Source organism: Gadus chalcogrammus, chromosome 15 (genome assembly GCF_026213295.1).
Source record: "Gadus chalcogrammus isolate NIFS_2021 chromosome 15, NIFS_Gcha_1.0, whole genome shotgun sequence".
In the NCBI taxonomy this organism is placed as follows: Eukaryota; Metazoa; Chordata; class Actinopteri; order Gadiformes; family Gadidae; genus Gadus; species Gadus chalcogrammus.
The window spans coordinates 28341595-28355678 of NC_079426.1; the positions used below are offsets into that span (position 1 = coordinate 28341595).

Here is a 14084-nt window from a genome sequence, read left to right on the forward strand (position 1 = left end):
AGGCAGTGGGCGGAGGTTGTTTGGTGGAAAAAGTGTGGTCAGGAACAATGAGCCAAGGCTTTCCCTGCCATACAGACTGACCCTCCTGGTGACTCACCTCATCCACCATATTTAACAATTGTGCTATAAGACAATAGTGAATTTCAATTATTAATAAATGTTTCTTTGTTTGGAAATGAGATTAGGGACATTAAACTGAAACCAGGAAAGATGAAAGTTCCCTTAATGAGAGTGGGTAAGTCATTATTAACCTGTAAACTAACAGTAAGCATAATGTTGATGAATGAATAGCAAAATACATTGTTCTTTACACACCGGTGTCTACTTCTCCCCTAGGGGGAAGCATTGTCCCTCCTTTTCTACGGCAGTACCTGTACTACTCCCCCTAGGAGGGCATTGTCCCTCCTAAGTGTTCTACTGCGTTACCTGTACTACTAGCAGCATAGTCCATCCTAAGATCCCTGTTCCATTACCTGCCACCCAGCACCTGTCCAGCAGACCCTCCTTCCTCTCCAGGACAAAGGAGAGCGCCGTGAGCCCCACCGCCAGGTAGAAGGTGATACTGAACACCAACAGACATAAACAAAACGATTGCAAGCAATTCTTTTTTACATAAGAAATTGCTCACTTATCTAGCAATATTTGTATCACCATGTAACAGTGTCATAAAGGCCTTTATGGTTGGTTTATCCCAGTTCATCAGTGTGCGTGAACTGCGCACAATAAACTGCAAAATGATCTCATCACGTCCTTGCATACGTGCGACAATCCGCACGTGAAGCGTGTGCGAGGGCGTGATCAGGTAATTTTTTTTGAGGCGAGACGCAATTTTCACTTGTCTCGCACAGACCTGAGCACGGCTCCCGGAGTGATGAAGGTGGTGAAGTCAGTGTTGAGGCTTCCATAGATCGGCTCTTCTATCTGATCGATACAGAAAGTGGACATTGGCTACCTCTGTACATTTCTCTATGCAGTACTATCAGTACGCCGGGGCAAAGAGGAGCATTAGATATAGAATACAACGTTCAATGTTTTACTGCTTGACTTCAAGAGGGATTGAGCATTCATTTGCAATAATATGTATCTTTCCGATGCAGTTATTTGAATGCGACATAGACAAAATTCAGTTCAATGAAAATAGACAATATTACCTTAATAGGCAGAGCCACCATGTAGGCCTTGCTGTCCAGTTCATAATCTACAAATTCCTGTAGATAAAGGGAACATATCTTTTACCATGGTTCAGGTAAATAAGCAGTGTTTAAATGTCACGATGAGCATTAAAGAGCAACCGAACCAAAAACTGTATTGGGTCTTGGGTTCTTTGGCTATTTCTTAAACATGTAATATGTCCTATATTATCTTGAAAATAGTAAAAACAAAAATGTATAATAATACATTTTATCACTGTTACTCAATTGCTCCCGTAATTTAGATAAAACAAGAGCTAAATCCTGTGATTTGGCCAGTATAGATTTGGCCAATAGTTTGAGAACGTTCCAAGCAGGTTCGGTTCTTTTCCTGACGTCTGAGTGCCTTTTCCGTCATGCCCATTTCCGTCCGAGTTACACTGGTGGCGTGTTTGGGTGTGTGGAGCTCTGTTAGGGCTTGTTTGTGGCATACGATAGAAAGTTCAGCTTCCCAGACACTTGTATATAAAGCAGATGGTGTGCGGGACGTGTAGTGTAACGCAACAGTGTGTGTGGTGAAGCACCGTCTGAGCAGTGGTTTATTTAGATGTGGTTGAGAGGGTTAAGCTTCTCGCACAAGGGTCAGAAAGTCCCCATGGATCGTAACCATGGGGAAATAAGCCCCCCCCTTCCTAGATCTCTCCACCCCAAACAATCTCTTTTTTAATCTCATAGTGATTGAATTCCAGTTGAAACAGTGGGTTGATGTTGATCCACAGTAATTTGGTCAATAGCACTAAACAGATGTGTGTTTGGCCACGTAAAAGAAAGGTATGAATAAAATGTTATTTATATAAATTGTAGGTAAAATGCAGATAGCAATTCTGGTCTTCAACACAGAGGTTTTCAAAACCGATGCTAATTTGTTTGCATTGTTTCAAGTAATTTCTATGCGGACATTTGCTTATATGAGACATAACTGCAACTTCATTCCTTCATCTCGGTTATAATTTTGTTCATTCACAAAAACCCAGACGTAAGGGTTTAGTACCTGAAAGGCCTGGAAGACTTTCTTCTGGAGCATCAGAGCAATTTGTCGATCTAAAGATAGAAATAGAAACACCAATCTCATGAATATTACATTATTAGCTCATACATGTAGTACACCAGGTAGAGAGCTCTTTTATAAACATGATATGTCCATATCGCTCTTACTAACTTGACCAGTGGCTCATGCCAGCCACCAAGCTAATTCAGTGTGTACCACACATAGACGGGTCATTTTTCAGTTAACAAAATGTATCCCTGCCCTAGAGAACGGACCCATCTGTGATCAATGGTGTTTCCCTTACACTTCTATTCTTTCTCCCAACCAAGGGGCTCTCGCTCAGCCCTCCCCAGCCCCTCATCAATGCGCACACTCCCAATAAAAACAGGATTATGCGCGGGATGAAGGATTGTTTTTGGCATTTCCCTGGGAAGAAGAAGGCTGACTTTGATCAAATAATTGAAACAATCAGAGTTGTTTCCCGGCTGTTTACTGCTCTAGAGCTAGCAGGATATACTTCTAAACATAGATTTTAATAAAATGGAAACATTTTGAAACGTGACAAGGCTAGGAGATCTTTCTCCCAGAGATCCAAACTTACTTGTCAGGTCCAGCCAGACGTGTACTGAGCCTCCATCGACCACATCTTTAGAAACCTGCGGGTGGAGAGCCCTGGCCAATCAGAAGGTGAGACACAAGCATTACAACAAGAACCTCTGGTTCCAGGTGAGCTTTATCGTGTCTGTACCAGCCAAAGGTATAAGCTGACTTCCCCATGACTGCCAATACCTGCAGTCTACTAGTAGTGCATTGTAGAGAAAGCTCCTTAATGAGCAGAAAACATATTCTAATCAGCTTTGTATAGGTTTCTGACAAAGAGCTATGTCGTATATAGGAATTTACAGATGTATCAGCATTCTCTGTTCTGATACAATAGATATAATTGTATACATTTTATAGATAGACAGAATATATAGAATGCATACAACAGATACAATAGATAGCAGTGTATAATTTATACAATAGATAGACCATATAAGATTCCTACAATAAATACAATACATATAATAGATGGGTTGAGGAATGGTTACAACATAAGTCCAAAAAGCAAAGCAAGTCGAGATTAGTTGAGGAAAGGCAAGTCCATGCATTTAGATTTAAAGAGCCATGACACAATTTGAATAGAATGTAATTTGAGTAATGATCAATCATATGATCTTTAATTCATCATCCCTACTTCATTTCCCAATAGGTGGCTGTAACCAAGCTATTTGAATGCTATGCTATCAAATGAAACAGCATAAGTTGGGCAACCCCGAACACAATGCTGTCCTAGCAGGCTCTTATGTGAATAATTACGTAGCTCCATAGTGTCTGTGGTAAAGAACATTTCTCTCACCTCCTGGTCATGTAGCTGGAGAAGTTCTGTCCGAAGCCGAGGACCCCCCAGTACTCTCCGTTGTAGATCCCAGTGAAGGCGTCTGCGTGGCTCAGCGGTACCTGGGGTTCAGAGTCATGGTTAAGAGTCCTGTTCTCCATTGAAACTGATCAGCTTTGAGCTCAGATAAAACACAAACATACACACACGCACATGTTTTTTTATATATGACACTAATTAAACCTCGTCCGATCTTATAACAGTAAAGTATCTTCTGCCATACAACTGTCATTAAAGTCTCATCTCAATATTAATGTATATCTTCTCATCCATGTATTTAGATGCTATCATTGGTGTTGTGTGTAGCAACAACTGTTACAGCCATGGACTTACCCAGCAGGTGCACTGCTCTGTCTCTCCCTCCTGGGCAAAGTGTACCCTTTACACCTGTTCGTCTTGCACACCTGCCATCCATCTCCGGTCCTTATTTCTACTTGAACCCCTACTTCACTCACTGATCGCCAGATTGTTGTTTCAACCACATTGGTAGATAACCAGTCTCGGCATAAGGGAATTTTGCATTTCTAAATACCTGTCCACCTTGCCTGTCCACCTCCTGTTTATTCCATACCGCTCACATCCTACAATAAACATCTGGTTTGATTCAATCTCTGTTGTATCCGTCTGCGCTTGGGTTGCCCCCGTTCAATCGTAACAACACTGATTACTACTTTACAAATTACTAAACAATGACCAAACACCATTACTACCGATAACATTTCTATATTCCTATGCTTCCAAAGTATGAATAAATCATTTCGATGTGACTTCACAATGTTCAAGCCCTGTTGAAGGTCTGTAACAGGAGTCTCCCTAAATAATGTCAGTTATTTATGGCTAAAGATAGAATAAGACTGTATATGAAAACGTGGAGTATTCCTTTTGTGTATAACCATAATATATACAGCACCACCAGTAGTGTACTGTGAAATGATACAGATTTTCATATGCAATGCAATAAGCAGGCACAACCGCTCTTAAATTCACCCAAAGCATAGAGGACAGAATCTCCTTTTAACTGAATGATAAATCAATGCACTTTGGTTCTTTTAAAAGATTCAGCAAGGGATTCCCAAATAAATGTGTGGAACTACAGGTAGGAGCATAATAGCATTAATATGGGGTCAACCAAACTCTTTCTTTTTGATGAAATGAAAGATATCCCCTCATTGTGATTTTGTGAGTCAAATATTGTGACTCATTAATGCCCCATGAGATGATGTAGATGACGTTGATGAGACATTCATTTTTATTCAGTTGAACATCTACCTGCTCTATACTGGAGTTGTCTAGGAAGCCCAGCAGCAGCTGGCTGTAGCCAGAGGAGGATGTCTCGTTGTTCACCACAGCCACCCGGACGCCCTTGGGGTCTCCTCCAATGCACACACACATAAGGGAGATCTGGATGACCGGCAGTAAGAACTGGAAGCACAACGACCTTGAGGATAAATACAAAAAAAGACATTGTAATCCATTTGAATTACTATGGGATAGTAGTTCAATAGATGTTTCCCTCCACTGATGTTGAGCAAGAATAGGCTCATCAAGCAAGGCTCATGCAAAAGAGCCTAGATTTTTGTTAAACATGCCTCCTTTCACGGTGAAACTGGGCAGTTGGCCACAAGTTTATTATATCCAGAGCCGATTATATCCAGAGCGTTTAGCAGCTCTCATTGCTGTATCTTGCAACATTTCAATAAATTGCGATGGAATGTGTAGGAGGGTGTGTTTTTAACTGATATTTGTAAAGAGAGAAAGATAAAGCATAAGAGTTTCAAAACATACAACCCAAAAAACCTCTCTCTGCTGGCAGCTGGCTGAAGTGTTTCATTTCAGCCAGCTGTACTTTGCAGGCAAGATGAATTCCCTGATAATTCAGGGAAGAGATGTGTGCATTGTTCAGATATGAGCCGGTAGAGGTCTCAAATCATCAACACAAGGGCATGTGTCTACTGGAACAGATACTTCCCAGCACATTTTGCTCCCTAATAGCTGATAGATGGCTAGGTCATCTATCAGCCAACAAACAGAGACAGACCGAGACAGAAAGAGACAGACAGAGATAGACAGAGAATACAGAGGCTCCGCCAAATAAAGTTTGACATTGAAATGTACTGCAACGATCCTCCAACATGAACTCACCCAGGCATCCTCTTCATCCGTATCAGGGTCTTTATCATCAGCGCTGAGATGTTCCTCCACTTGGGAAGCACATGCCTGGCTCGTACCTTCCAATCCACTACACATACACACACATGCACACACACAACTTAAAGCACATTTTTAGCTACACTTCTGAAATCTTCAAGAACACCACCAACTGCGAGAGGGGCCACTTATATCTGAAGGCTCATAAGGTCAGTCACAACCCAAAGTAGGGGATGATGGGAGGAGCTGTGCCTTAAGGCTCACCTCCATCTTAACCATAAACATCCTGTAAAGCACCCAGGGTAAAGGGACTGCATTTAACAGGCCTAAAACATTTTAAGTCGACAATTTATTTAGTAATTTCATTTTCAAAATGAGACCTTCCCAACTCTCCATTTCAGCCTGTGGGATGATCTACATTATATTTCAACCGGGCGTTTGTGCCGGGAAAAAGGAATTGACCATTAAGAATGGTTAATGGCAAAAATGTATATTCTTTAACAACAATTCAATATGAACATTTACTTATGATTATAACTGACATTAGTTTTTTCATTGATATTGTCTCAACCCATGCGGCTCGAAATCTGAAAGCCTGAGCTGGAGCAGGCTAGAGTTCACTTAGAAACAAAAAGGGCCAGTAATGAGAAGGTATCTGTGATTGTTACACATGGTATTAAAGGTCCACTGTGTATAATTTAGTGGCATCTAGCGGTGAGGTGGTTGCAAACCAACTGAATTCCCTGCCTCACCCCTCTCTCTCCAATGATGGAGCAGAGGTGCGATCGCCTGTACTGGACTGTATTTCGGGAGAAGTTACTACCAAAATGATGTCCTTGTCTACGGCAGCATTAAGTTGACAAGTGTGAAGTGATAAGTCTTCTTGATATATTTGTCAATTGTATAAATTAATGAATCTTTCATTTTCATTATCAACACACAATTCATATAAATTTGCATAATAAATATGTTATTTAGTCTGTATAACGGTAGGTCATAGTTTACAAGTAAGATAGCGGTTATGACTGTAAAGGGGCATTGAAGGGCCCAAAGCATATTTATTTTGGTTTTATGTGTGGTAATATTTCTAATTTGATCGACAACATAGTAGTCTATGCCATTTTCTCACTGTTAGTAAAGTAAGACAGAAATTGGCCTTGACGGGCCTGTTTTTACCAGTGTCTGCCAACCAGCTTGTAGAAGCTCACTGTGCGTGTGCCTGGTGTGTGTGGATGTGTGGAGCTCTGTCTGGCCAATACTTTATTTCTAAAGTACACATCAAAGATGGGGTTAAGCTTTGCAGATGCTTATAGTATAACGCCATGGTGTGTATGTGTGTTTGTATATGTATAAGTGTGTGTGTGTGTGTGTGTGTGTGTGTGTGTGTGTGTGTGTGTGTGTGTGTGTGTGTGTGTGTGTGTGTGTGTGTGTGTGTGTGTGTGTGTGTGTGTGTGTGTGTGTGTGTAGCTCCATCTGGGCAGTGGTTTATTTTGATATGCTCATCTGAGAGATGGTCAAGCTTCTTGGACATAGCATAAATTTAATCTCAGTGTTTGATTCCACCAGATGCCTCTACATTCTACAAGATGCTTCTCTAATGCAGAGAGCAATCAATTCTTACAAGCCTTGCATTTTTTAAAACCAAAACTAGCAAATTCTGAGACAGCTCTCTGTCAAAACTGAAATCGTCAAAATAAATTTGTTTTTATCATCAGTATTCAGTATCTAATGAGGCTTGAGGATTGTTTGTATTTAAGGCTCGTCGCCTTATACCCTTGTCTCTGCTATTCCACATAAGTTTGAAATTTGATAATATTGACCACTGAATATCAGAAATAAGGCAGTCTAGATAAATGTAGCTACATTTCTGTTCATTTCAATATTTAAGGATTGCTATCTGTTCTTTATTTTTACAATTAGTTTGACTGTTGCTTAATATATATATTTTTTATATACTAGTTAATACTAGTATACTAAACAATGTGATTAGGAGAAAGAGTATTTTCCCCTTTCAAGTCACTTTAACTAAATTGAAGGCTAACCTTCTTTTAGGATGATTATACATGTTTGAACAAAATGTGATGATAAGGACAATACATATCTTACAATTGATATCATTTGTGATTAGATTTACAAGTTATATAAAAAAATATAAATTAAACGTAACAATAAAAAATGGTATTTGGAGATCAAGCACAGCTCAAAGCGAATGAGTGAATCAACTATTGACAAATATATATCTGTATCTATAGATAGATAAAGATATATTTTTGTATCTTTAAATCAAACCTATGGCCTGTAAAACATCTTCCCAACTGATTTAAATTGTTACCAGCATGTTTAGGTATGTCCTCTGGTGTTCCTCCTGGTCCTACGCTAAGAATGGGTCGGCTCTCGTCCTGTCCGCTCTCAAGTGAATGTTTGCTTTCCCCCTGCTGCCTGCTGCCCTGCTTTGAGTCCATCAGGTCTGACGTCTCACAGAGCTGGAGGAAGGCGTGCTCCAACGTCTGCCAATGGGCGAGATGGGGACCAAACACAAATATTATATTTAGTAAATAATTCCAAATTGAGACAGAAATTGCAATGACCTTACAGTGTTGAAGTGCCCTTGAAGTAAAAAGAGATGCCCAGTCACAACTAACTTTTGACCCACACTAAAAAATAAAGAAGCAACATAAAGGACTGAATGCAATAATAATATAAACCATTGGTTTTCAAACTGTGGGGGGCGCCCCCCCTGGGGGGCGCCAGAGTTCTTCAGGGGGGGCGCGACGTGAGAAAAAAATAAACCCGAAGAAAAACCTGAAAGTCGATGATTCAAATCATCAATCGTACTTCAACTGTAGAAGTAACCTAACTAAATCGATTTTCAACCGTTTATCTTCGTGCAAACCATTTAACAAATCTACACACTTGTATCTTCAATAATATCTAAACAGAATTTCGATATCATTTAAAATTCCTTCAGAATCACAGTTTTAGTTTCGTACCGCTTCGTTTCCAGCTGTTTTCATTGAAGACGTCAGCCCATTCTGATACACCTACTTCTAGACATCGTAACTCATTCATTTTTCAACCGTTTACCATCGTTCAAACCATTAAACAAATCTACACACTTGTATCTTCAATACTATCGAAACGGAATTTTGATAGCATTTATACTTTTTTCAGAATCACAGTTTTAGTTTCAAACCGGCATCGTTTTCAGTTGCTTATAATAATTTAGGTCACCATAACAACGCCGGTAAACAAACCCCGCCGAATAGGCGAATCTCTGGACTGAAAAAGCAGATCTGGCAGTTTACACAGATTAAGATGTTCAAATGTATTTAAAAAAGGTTAAATTGTGTTAAGAAATGTGTTTAAAAACGCACAAAGATGTTTTAATGTCTCAGAAATATGTTTAAAATGTTTAAAAAGTATGTTTCAAATGTTTAAAAAATATGTTTCAAATGTTTTAAAATTATGATCAGAGATGTTTAAAATGTGTAAAATAATTAAGATAGCTTTCAAAACACAGGTCTTTAGAAAAAAAAAAATGTGGTGGGGGGGGGGGCTCAGCTGAATTTTTTTCTCTTAGGGGGGGCTCACTCTCTCACACTTTGAAAACCCCTGATATAAACAATACAATTGTAAAACCATTGTTGCTTTAATCTTTGGATTTCATCTGAGAGTTTAAATCTTTACTCACGGATGCATTGAGCTGATGCATCACTTCCTGTGGATTTCCTTCTGCCAGCAAACGGCCGTTCCTCATAAGACCAACCTGCAGAGACAACAAGAGTGAGTCTTTCAAGTAAATCAAATCTTTAAAGAGGTCAAGAGAGGTGAGTTCCATGGAGAGGTGGCTCTGCCTAAGAGTATTCAAACCCCAGTTTCCCAGAGCTTGAGGATAGCCGTGAAGTTGTGGTGGCCTTTAGACTAGATTGAAATCTTGTCTAACAAAAAACATCAGGTACCAGGCAGCCTCTGAAGGTCTCAGTAGAATGGTTCCAGTCAGCCTCTAAAGGTCTCAGCAAAGAAATTGGGGTTTGGGGAGAGGTTTTAACAGTTTGAATAATGTATATCGCCCAAACCTAATAGAATAGGTCTGGGACTAGAATGGGTCTGGCAGTAGAATGGGTCTGGCAGTAGGATGGGTCTGGTAGTAGATTGGGTCTGGTAGTAGAGTGGGTCTGCTAGTAGGATGGGTCTGGTAGTAGAATGGATCTGATAGTAGAGGGGGTCTGGCAGTAGGATGGGTCTGATAGTAGGATGGGTCTGATAGTAGAGGGGGTCTGGCAGTAGGATGGGTCTGGTAGTAGGATGGGTCTGATAGTAGAGGGGGTCTGGCAGTAGGATGGGTCTGGTAGTAGGATGGGTCTGGTTGTAGGATGGGTCTGATAGTAGAGGGGGTCTGGCAGTAGGATGGGTCTGGTAGTAGGATGGGTCTGGCAGTAGAATGGGTCTGGTAGTAGGATGGGTCTGGCAGTAGAATGGGTCTGGTAGTAGAGTGGGTCTGGTAGTAGGATGGGTCTGGGAGTAGGATGGGTCTGATAGTAGGATGGGTCTGGTAGTAGGATGGGTCTGATAGTAGGATGGGCCTGGTAGTAGAGTGGGTCAGGCAGTAGAATGGGTCTGGTACTATGGCAGTATGCCGCTAACTAACCACATTAGCTTGACGGGCCTCCTCTATGTAGTGTGTTGTGATGATGACCGACACCTTTCCCGTCTTTACTATCTCCACCAGATGCTGCCAGATCCTGCAACCATAACAAACACACATCATTACATATCACCCAACTTGGGATCTAGTAGGTCCAGAAGACATTTCGGCAAATCTCTATAAACATATATCAAAGCTTATAAAAAGCTAAATCGTCTTCAGATGACAGCTGATCGGTACTGAGATTGTAACTCTCTGAGTGTTTATTAAGGTAGTAATTATTTAACTACTGGGTACCTATTCCATTAGTACAGGGTAAGAATGACCCACTGAGCAATAATCAAGACATTTGCGAGGAAATTAGGGAGAATTTATAAGGTAGTTATTATCTACTGGGTACCTATTATACTATGTAGAAAGAAGCAGTTGTAGAAAGAAGCAGCATTCTCACACTCCAAGAGTGTGAGAACTGTGTGAGAGGGGCAATTGTTAGTATGCTCGCGTCCACGTCCCTATTCTCAAGGCTCACAGGAGGTTTCTCCGCTTGCTTTCATGGGCAGGGATATGAATCATTGTTATTCATATAGGCCGCTCACCTCCTCATAGTGTGTGGAGGTGGTGGTGGGGCCGCTCACCTCCTCATAGTGTGTGGAGGTGGTGGTGGGGCCGCTCACCTCCTCATAGTGTGTGGAGGTGGTGGTGGGGCCGCTCACCTCCTCATAGTGTGGCATTAGGCATTAAAGGGATACTTCACCCATTCAGAACTGGCGTTCTATTATTATAAAATCGCTATTGCAATGTAAAAAATACGTTTTTTTTTCACTCAGCCTAACCCAGTCTTCCCTTGGCCCAGCTTTCCTGATCAAATTTTCTCCCGAGATTACGTCAGATGACGCGTTTGACGTCATCTCGGGAGAACTTTGCCTTGCAGAAGGGCCGAGGACTACTAACCACTGGTTCCGCAAATTTGTGAGCCCAACAATAACGAATGAGGGGGGTCGGGAGCTCGCATACGAGATGACCGCCACAATGTCCGCCATGTTTCTTCACCGCAAGAACAAATTTGCAATTTGAAACAGCCGAAGTGGATTTTGAAAATCTATTGTTGGATTTGGACATTCAGGGCTATTAGTATGAGCAAGAAAACAGCCAGGAAGAATTGACACAAATAGAGGAGGAGGCTGCTGCGGCTGCAGCTGAACAAGCCTTGCCTGTTGCCGAGGACGAGGAGCCAGAGTGCGCCGGTTTGCTCTGTTAGCCAATAGACACTAACACAGAGTCCCTGTGCTGCAGCGAATTTCAGCAATGCCAATTTCTTCAAGAAGAAATGGCTGAATCTGGCGAGGACTTACACACATCTGCCATAATGTGTAATCTCTCACCCAGGCTTTACGCCTTATCTGAACAGTTGGGTATTGGGTACCAGAAGAGATATATATTGGGTATATTTCCGGAACCAGAAAGTGAACTGGAAACGCCAGCCAAAGACCGCTGGGAGAAACAGACGTCTGAGCATAGAGTAAGTGTTTTTTTACTAACACATTGGCTACAATAGTTTTGAGTCCCGGGGAACGTGACAATGTAGTTATCCGAAAGTAGTCGAACTTATTGGCTTGAAGTCTGTTTAATGCTGTACTGGTTACTCAAGGCATAATTTTTATTTTGCTTTGCTAATGTTGTTCTCTTTCATTCTTAGGCAGTATCGGCTTCCTGTGCTGTCCAGGCCATCAGAGCTAATTACCCAGCACAAGATGGGCAGTACCGTGGCTACCAGGAGACAGTAGATTTATGCTCAAGATGAGCTGTGACTATTTTGACTCTAGCAAACGCACCCTACACGTTTTATTTTTGTAAATAGTTTAAAAAAAAATCTTGAATAAAACTTCTAATTCATGTTAGTTGTTGTGATTTGTTTACTAACCCAAGTGCTGTTATACTAAAGTAGGCCTACTGTTTAAGATAAACAATTATTTCAACTGGGGAGAAAAGGTTGAGTACAAATACTTGATATGCTGAGCTTCTGTAACTGGCTAATGTTTTTATGCTGTACAGTAATATACAAATGATGCGTTTGAAAAAACAAGGGCAGAAGTCGAAGCTAGTCAACATATCACGGGGATATGTTTTCACGAAGTTTGCTCGTGCTACCACTCGCGCTAGGACCATGGGTCCTTCCCCCTCCAAACGTAAACAGGCAGGCGGTGCAGCGGGCGCAATGCTCCTGTGGTAGTTTGAGGATTTCTTACTTTTGAGCCAGAGACTCTTTCTGCCTTTTATCAGGCAAGGATGAACCGATTTCATTTTTTTTGCACATTTATTATTCATAGAATTATTTATTTCATATAACCTTCATATATCCACCGGTGAAGTATCCCTTTAAGGGATTTTTATTTTATTTTTTATCTCGACAATCTGCTTATCCTGAGCCACTCAGAGGCAGCTGTATAGAAGTAAATCTGTGCGATCGGATTTTGAAAATAAAAAGCCATTGAATTCTAAGCACTGAATATTTATGCATTGAAATAACGTAACTGGATTTTTTGCCTCTGAATTTAACTCAATAATTCATATTCAGCTTTATTTTTCATTGATAAAAAAATCAAAATAAAATATTGAAAATTAAAGAATTCAACGTTAATATTTTCAACGTCCACAAATCACCATGCCAAATTCAGCTGCAAAATTTAAAGTCTGAAAATTTAGTGTTAACATCCGGGGACACCAGGAAGAGCAATCGATCCTAGATGCTAGATTGCGGTCAAGCAAGGAGAGCGAGAATAATTGCGTCACTCGCTGGTTCTTTCTTTCTTGATACAAACGTTAATTCTAAACAGCATTTTACACAGTAGCATATAATAGGAAATGCTCAAAGGTAAATCAACGTCATTAAACACTGATTGTAGCTTTTTATGGAGAGAGAAGCCACCGAAAAGTGTGACCCTAAGGGGCGCTGTTGCACATTTTCTGCAACATGCACGAGTTTGAAGCATAGACCGGCATGAAGTCGTTCACGTGCGGAAACATGCCAGAGCTTGAAACTTAACGTTTGTATCATCATCGATCACTCGGATTGGGGGTATTCTTTTTGTGACTCCAGATGCAAGTTAAGTGGATGTAGCAAAACAGTTGATATGCCTCTGTGGTGGCATAACAAGAGCGCAACGAGCGCACAGAGCCAACACTATTCCGCACCGAGTGACATGATACAGATATAGGGATGAGAAATTAAAAGCAGGTTGCTGTCGAGCGCCTCTTCCCGAGGCACGCCATGCTTCCACTGGAACTACAGGCTGCTGCCGCTTCAGTTGTGCAATACTGTCGGCTCTGCGCTCTCGTTTCACAGTGGGCAGCGGGCTTCAGCATCACATCACAGATTGCCCCAGCATCACATCAAACGTAGGCAAAGTGACCTCGGTGGATTGCCCCAAATTGGTGCCCTAATAAATTGGATTCCTTGACACACTACAATTACTCTTACGTTGCATGTAAATCCAGCCAAGTCACTGCAATCACACACACACTTCACATACAGTCATTAGTTACTCGTTTACTTCATACTGCAGTAAAAAAAACAAAAAAACGGTGTGCATTATAACAAAAACATAAATAAAATAAAAGATCCCCCCCTCACCTTGTTATTAAATGTGCTCAATAAATACATTTGATTTGATTTGA

The 14084-nt window shown here is 41.0% G+C and overlaps 1 protein-coding gene across 3 annotated transcripts in view; it reads right to left on the reverse strand.

The window, feature by feature from the left end:
• abch1 (ATP-binding cassette, sub-family H, member 1) overlaps positions 1-14084 on the reverse strand; it is a 35321-nt gene that overhangs the window by 6550 nt on the left and 14687 nt on the right. For all 3 annotated transcript variants that reach the window (XM_056609520.1, XM_056609523.1, XM_056609522.1), the window contains exons 6-16: positions 10413-10506; positions 9456-9530; positions 8097-8271; positions 5759-5855; positions 4886-5054; positions 3578-3678; positions 2780-2850; positions 2182-2231; positions 1152-1208; positions 851-921; positions 474-562 (exon numbers count right to left, since the gene is read on the reverse strand). In XM_056609520.1, the coding sequence (XP_056465495.1) occupies positions 474-562; positions 851-921; positions 1152-1208; positions 2182-2231; positions 2780-2850; positions 3578-3678; positions 4886-5054; positions 5759-5855; positions 8097-8271; positions 9456-9530; positions 10413-10506 (1049 nt within the window). The remainder of the gene's footprint in view (positions 1-473; positions 563-850; positions 922-1151; positions 1209-2181; positions 2232-2779; positions 2851-3577; positions 3679-4885; positions 5055-5758; positions 5856-8096; positions 8272-9455; positions 9531-10412; positions 10507-14084) is intronic.